The sequence below is a fragment of the Alligator sinensis genome, unplaced genomic scaffold (assembly GCF_000455745.1).
Source record: "Alligator sinensis unplaced genomic scaffold, ASM45574v1 scaffold1291_1, whole genome shotgun sequence".
Classification (NCBI taxonomy): domain Eukaryota; kingdom Metazoa; phylum Chordata; order Crocodylia; family Alligatoridae; genus Alligator; species Alligator sinensis.
In genome coordinates, this window is record NW_005842219.1 from 1,752,715 (window position 1) to 1,759,985 (window position 7,271).

At 43.8% G+C, this 7,271-nt stretch overlaps 1 protein-coding gene across 8 annotated transcripts in view; it reads right to left on the reverse strand.

Moving 5' to 3' along the window:
• GTF2IRD1 (GTF2I repeat domain containing 1) overlaps positions 1–7,271 on the reverse strand; it is a 167,320-nt gene that overhangs the window by 22,580 nt on the left and 137,469 nt on the right. For 7 of the 8 annotated variants that reach the window (XM_025208080.1, XM_025208081.1, XM_006027029.3 and 4 more), the window contains one exon: positions 6,995–7,023. The exons of the other annotated variant lie outside the window; for it this stretch is intronic. In XM_025208080.1, coding sequence (XP_025063865.1) covers positions 6,995–7,023 — 29 coding nt within the window. The remainder of the gene's footprint in view (positions 1–6,994; positions 7,024–7,271) is intronic. 8 annotated transcript variants of the gene reach the window in all.

A 7,271-nucleotide genomic window follows, 5' to 3' on the forward strand; every position in this document is an offset into this window, starting at 1 on the left:
ATTCCAAGGGTCCTTTTGCCAAGGAGATAACACCAGTGGGCTGAAAAGCAACAGGAAAATACAATTAAAAACCTGAAAGTAAAGTTTATTGTTATAGGCTTATTCTGAGATGCTGCCAAAAGGCTTTATCCCAGCTACATGGGACTCATCCCCAAGGCAACCACTAAGGTACCACCGCCTGCTCTGGATTCTCTTAAGCTCTATTTGATGGCTCACTTGAAATTTAAGTAGGAGAACAGAGGCTGTGCAGAGCCTGGCAGTGGAATCTCAGCACGCCGGCATCAAAGGCAAAACTCCAATTGACTCCAATAAGGATAAGGCCAGGATTTCAGCCCAGCCCAGATCTTCAGCTGGTATAAACTGACACACATTACTGATATCTATCTGGCAATGTTGGTTTACACCAGTGGAAGTTTTGGGCGTCTGTGTTGCGACTCCTCCGCAAACCTGCAGGATTCTCTTGACCTGCTTCCACGTACAGTAGCCGGTTTGATGGTACAACTGAGCCTGTTCTGGGAAAGGGAATCCACTGGCACCCACTCAGCCAAATAGGAGCTGGGATATCCAGAGATAATGGGAGAAGAAAACCCAAGGTAATGGTGGACCAATTCAAGATATCTTAATGGAGCACCCTGGGCCACCACATCTGCAAGAGGCAAACAGTAAAAAAGGAAGGAGACAGGGAGACCTAGTGAACCTCACATCATCTCAGTGTCTGAAGAAGACCTTGCTTGTTCTGAAGTAGGATATCCCCACAATGCACAGTGTTGGTGCAGCTCTGCTCTTGGAAGTCAGCTATAAACCACCCACTGACTTCCACAACAGCAGGCTTAGGTCAGTCTATATATGGTACTTATTTGGGACCCAGAGACACATTATCAAAGTGCCTTCCATTGTACCATGGACACAGCCAGGGTTTTCAGCATCCACTTGCGTGCTTCTAACTGGCATCTCGTTGGAGCGTGTCTGAGAATCTGTCTGCCTAAGTTACTTTACTTACACAATCCCATTGCTCGAGCATTTGATTGCCTCTTTGTCTTTAAATATCTTTAAGTCCTCACAACATCCCTCTGGGTTAAGAAAAGGTGCTTTCTTCACTCTATTTTATAGACCAGAAACTAAGACTTAGAAAGGCTCAGTGACCAAACCAAGGCTTAACAGGGAGTGTGCGGTAGAGCAGAGAACTGAATGTGGCTCTGCCCAGGCTGGTATCCTTACTACTGACTAGTGCTGGACCCTTGTAAGGAAGTATATTGCTGAAGGCTGTCCAGGGAGTCAATTCTTTGTGTGCTTGTTTTATGATCACACAGTCCAATACCGCTGCCTGTTGGTTATGCATCAGCATCACTGCTGAAATCAAAAGGAACCTGTATAATTGGTTACATGAAAATAGGACAAGGCCTTCAAGGTAACATTTTCATAACTGGTTAGGTGATTTAGGAGCCAAAGTCCCACTCAGTAAGGACAGATGGTTGGAAAATTGTATAGAGGTAGCAAGCTATTGATCATTTTAAAATGCTTTTAACTGTCAGAAATGACTTAGATTGCCTAAGTCACTTAAGTCTTGTTGAAAATTTTACCCTATCTAATTCTGAAGCTAAATATCCATGCCCCCTTCACAATCATCTTTTAGTTAGAGTAGTTTGGGGGGGGAAACCTACTTGGTTTTCTCCCTTTAAATAAGAGACACAATCACATAAAAATTACAGATAATCTTGGGGAATAGAATGAGTTGGTAAAAAATCAAACTGATTCATTATATAAATAAACCTGATGTCTCCAGGGAATAAGAAAGTAAACTTGGTTCTCTGCTGCACTGCTCCAGGTGCAGTTATTTATATCAATTCAAATGTTGGATTAAACGCCCCAAAATTGGGACTGGGAGGAGGAGCAGGCACTGAGCAATGGAGAATCAGGCACAAACCAAACCCCAAATGAGTAACATTACTGTACCCAAATAAAAAAAATAATTTCATGGAATGATTTCTCCCTCAAACCATTTGTACCTGGGGTGTTCAACCCCCAGCCCAGGGGCCAAATCCTGTCGGCAGTGCTCCCTCTTGGTCCAGAAATTTGGTGGCAGGAGAGTGGTAGCAGCAACTGTTGCTTCCCTGCTGCCAAATTTCTGAGCCCATGGGGAACCCCATGGGTCTGAACACGTAGGCCTGGTGGAGGCACCACAGGGCCCGATTCAGATGTGCTGGGATGGGCAGAAGCAGCATGGGACTAATGGGGCAGGTGGGACCCAATCCAGATGTGTGGGGACAGGGACCCAGTGTGGGGCCTGATCCTGCTGCCCAATCTGGCCCTATATCATTCATTTAGCCTGTGGGGGTCAAAAGGTAGAGCACCACTGATTCATTCATTTAAAGTCTACCATTCCTTTAGGTTGGATAAAAGGCAACTTAGTTTTCCTTTTGTTTAAAGACCCTTTTACTAGACTTTCTTTTACATTTTTGCAATGCGGCTCTGTTTGGGAAGAAAACATTGCAAAGGCATGTTTAAATATAATCAAAAGAAACACTGTCTTTATTGATTTGCTTTTTTAATGTCAAGGATGCATTTCTGTTGTTCTTAGTTTTATTAAAACCTGGCTTTTGTACAAAAAGCTGAAGTAAAATGATGATGACAGCATCCCTTTTATTATGCATTTTTATTGTCTATATGTTTTACATTTTACAAATGTGTCTATATACTTTAAATTCTATTATGGCAAATGAAATATGATCATAGGAAAAAATGCAATGAACATATAATCGTGCATCTATCATAACCACATGTGTAACAAAATGGATAACTGAATAGACTAGTAGAGCTGTCTGAATTTTTTTGTCATTTTTTTTCTGGAGGAAAAATTGCCCTTTTGGTTTACAAGGAATTTGAGTAATAAAATTTCCTTTCTTTTGTTAAAAAGAAAAAATAATTAGCTTGTTGAAATAACCATTTTTTCTGCATTTTACACAAAATCATGAAATATTCTGTGGCCGTTTTTCAACAAAACAAAAACGTTTTCTTCATGGAAAATAAAATAAAACAGGCTCCCCCAGCGGCTCTGCAGATTTATATTATTTCCAAATTGGTTGACAGGGTAAAATGTGAATAATCCTGCTAACAATCCTGCATGCCAGTGCAGTGCACCTAAATATAATGAGGCAGGTTAAACTATCCGTGAATGGAACAAGTAGTTTCATACCAGGCTAAATACAATTTTGTGTTACTCTAACATCATGTCTATGTAACACTACTGAAAACCCTGCTGGTGTAATAGTTTCAGCCAAGCTAAGCTGATGCGACTTCTCTATAAACGTAGTAGCTTGTAGGTAAAACCACGCTGGGTCAGATCCTGTTCCATCTACTACTTGGCATCTAAATCCCCAAGACTGAGTGAGTCTACTCAACCTGATTTGAGTACCCAAAAAACTATTAATGCATCTACTTTTGTAACATGCCTTCACCTTCACCCTGCGTACCCAAGTCACAGAATGTGGGGAGAAGGAGTCAATCAACCTTTTGCCCAACAGCCTAGTGCAGTGATCAGCAAAGTTTTCTAGCGGTGGGCTGGAATAACCCAGCTCGGGTCTGAGGCAGACCAGTGCTAGGTGCTGCCCGCTGCTGCTTTTCCCCACTGCTTGAATGTGGTGTGACATGGGGGAAGCCCCCAGCTCCACAGGCCAGATCCAATGGATCTTGCCCACAGGCCATAGGTTGCCCACTCCCGGTCTAGTGGTTACGGCACTTGCCTAGGGCATGGGAGACCTGTGCTCTAGGTCCCAATTCAACCAGGAAATTTGATCCCCATTTTCTGCTTGCCAGAAAAGTACTGTATCCACTAGACTAGGGGTTTGGGCAGAGCTGAGAGCATCTTTCATCCCCCCTGTCAAAGCTGAGCCATTGGGTGGACAAGAGGGAAGGAGAGAAAAAGCAAGACAGAACCTGTCTCTGCGGCACAGTGAGGGAGGGAGGCCTGAGCTCCACTCCCAATGTGGTGTGTGCATTTTGAATTAAATAGCTGTTGGATGAAGAGCATAAACTACAGCAAGGAGGGGCTGAACTCAGCTCCCTTTCCCCAAAGGGTGCGTACACCTCCCTGGCGTGGCCTGCTCTCCTTCCGACCCCAGCACTCTTTTCCAAGCAGTGGCTCAGCTTTCACAAGAGGGGCCTGTCAGCGACTGTATGATCTGATCCAGTGACTGCCGGGCTCTTCCACTGACAGTGGATCAAGCTCTGTAGTAATAAAGGGAACTTAGGCATCGCTTAAGCTTTGGGCTGGACTACAGTCCAGAGCTGAGCTTCACCCAGCTGGACTGCCGAATGTTCAAGTCACATGTCTGAACCATCATTTCTTTGCTGGCCTGTGAGCAGATTTCTAAATGTTTTCCCGTGTGTCGGATATGCCATCCCTAAAATGCACCATCTTCAACGGAAGCTGGCCAAGAGGCGGAAATCAGAAGGTAGGAGGCAGAATCTGGTTGCCTGCACCTCTGCCCTCCTAGCAGCTGAAAATACGTTTTTTAAAGCAAAGTTGCTGCATTTTTTATAAGCAACTTCCTTCAACTTCTTTGAGTTCTGGGATATTTAATAACTGGGCAGGAGACTGTGTGATTATAAAAGTGGCCAGGAAAGGAAGAATCTGTGATGCTGCTTCCCCAGTTCTTTTTCAGTTCCCTTTGAGTCCTGAAATCCTGTCTTAACTACAATGCAGCCAATCTTCAAAATCAGGGCCAGTGGAGATATTGCCAGATACAGCCAGGAAGCTAAAAGATTCCTACTCTACCTTGAGCAGCGTAGGCACTATTGGGATGTCCAAAGCCGACCTTGAAGAGCCAGGATAATAGAAAATCGACTTGTTCTAAAACAAGTCAGGACAAGCTGAGTTGGGAACTTCAAAGGCCAGTACACATGCGTATTAGTACGTTACAGGTTCAAATGGAGAAAGCACTCCACTTTGCTTGGGGTATGGATTAAATTATAAAACGCAAAATTCTGCTGGTGACCTGATGACTTGAAACCAATACAAGGTAATCTGTTATGTTACAGGAAACATCCAAGATGCTTCTTAAAGTGTTTTAAATCCCATGCACAGAAAACAGTATCTCATCTCTTTCTCTACTCTCCTTCAAGCACGTGGTCTGCTGTCTATCCATATTTTCCTTTGACATTCTAGCTACTGTCAAAACAGGTACATGGAGGACAAAAAACCTCATGCAAACCCCTATACATTCTTTTTGGAAAAAAAATTCCTAGTGAGATGTCAAATCAATCAGAGCCCTGTCTCCAGGATATCATAACTACCTGTTACTCAACCCAGCCATTTTTCACAGTACTAGTTAAAGAAAGGAACAAGTTTCTAAGCAAAAGTTAAGGAGATTTGTAGAGAACACTAGATGTTTGCTCCTCAATCCATGCTGAACTCTGGGCACAGTAAAACCATTTCAGTTCTTTAAGTACCAATATTAGACTTTTATACTACAGAACCTAAAATGCTGCTCTTCTATAGATCTTCTTCTAGGAGATCTTTATTTTTACACTTGGCATTGAGCAACTGATAGGCAGCAGTGGCATCCATACCAGTCTGCAAGCTCAGGCGAAGGCAGCTAGACTCCAACCCAAGCTCGCTTGCTGTGCCCCTTGAAGCGCACGTAAGTTCAACCAGTGCAAATTGCAGCTTTCCTTCTCGACACTGGAGATTCATCACCAGCACAGCAACCCCAGTCACTGGCCACCAGTGGCTGAATTGGGGCGAGTGCCAAATGTAGATAAAGTGCTAGTGTTTGTTCCGAGACTCCAAGGGAACGAAATAAAGGCTATATCCAAACCCCAAGTTTCCCATTGGACTTCATCCTATTTATCCCAGCTGGTGGGCTAGATTAACGCCAGCCGTGAAGGAACAATACTGAGCTGTGCTGTGAAAGCAACTGAGAAGAAACAGAGTAGCATTCTGGGAGAAGGAATTTATATTTTTAAATGCTAATAAAAAGATAAGCAGAGTTGTGCTAGTGAGTCAGATCATCTCGGGTTAAAACACAGCTGCACTCACGCAGATTTGCAGAGACAGCAAAGAGCAGCAGTGCAAGAGTAACCCGCTCCAGTCCTGACACATGGTCATTATTTTGGAGATTCAAGGCCACTCAAACACCTTCCATCATCTGTGCCAAGGGGTTTTTACAACGTGAGCGCAGGAAAGAAAAATATATAAAAGGAACAAACCTGGCTTCCAATTTTAAGCTCTCACTTTGTGTGGGTGTTTTTGTCTATTTCTATTTTTCCTTTCTTTTTGAATGCCAAATAAAAAGCAATAGCTGACAAAACGCAGTGGATGAAAAGCAAGTTCCTTCTGGCATCATCACACCACCTTCAGACTTGCTCAATGGGTTGCTACTGAACTGGAGTGGAAGGGGCATGTTTTGCATTCAGACAGTACAGCGCCACGACTGGCCAAGAAGCTCAGTGCTGTAGTGGTCGGAGGAAATACTGAAGCTATGGAGGATGTTACATTCCAGCATTTCTTGGTCATTGCCTTGAACACACACCGTTTCTCCACACACGGACCCATGAACAGAGCCTCTGTTTCCACTATGCTGTCTAATACTTTGTGCTGTTTAGTACCAGCCCCACAGAGTATGCAAGCAACCCACGGGCCTTTGTTCTGATGACAGAGACCCCGTGTTGATCAAGCAGAAACACTCATTCTCTCCCCGCTCGAACCTTCTTCTCTACTAAATCTGCTAGCTAACGTCAATGGGTTTCAGTGCTGGACGCTTGCGAAACAGCAAAATATATAAACTAGAGGCCAACTGTTTTTATCAGTGTCTTGTGGAACTGCATCAAATGCACTGAACGAGCAAATCATGGAGCACATTCAAGGGGAAATTAGGTCAATGGCAGGCTTCCCCAAACTGATGAAGTAAGTGCATCATTAAGCCCTTGTAACTTCTTGGCTAGCTATAGAGACCTCATCATTACATTACTTAGACAAAAAGGCATCACCTCTTACCAGGTTTGGGGATGAGTCCTTGAAAAGGCCTGGAAAATACAAGGAGAAAAGAACATTTAAAACGAACCAAGGCAGAAAGCAGAGTGACGAGTGACATCGACTGCAGTTATTGTTAGTAATATTCCTTTGGCTGCCTGGTAGTGCCAAGAAGATCTGCACCAAACCAAGGGTCCAGCAAGATGGGTTCTGTACACTCGCACATTAAAATATGCCCCCTGCTCTGGTACGTCCATGCTTTCATTTGACACAAGACCGGCACTGTGGCCTAAGGGAAAGA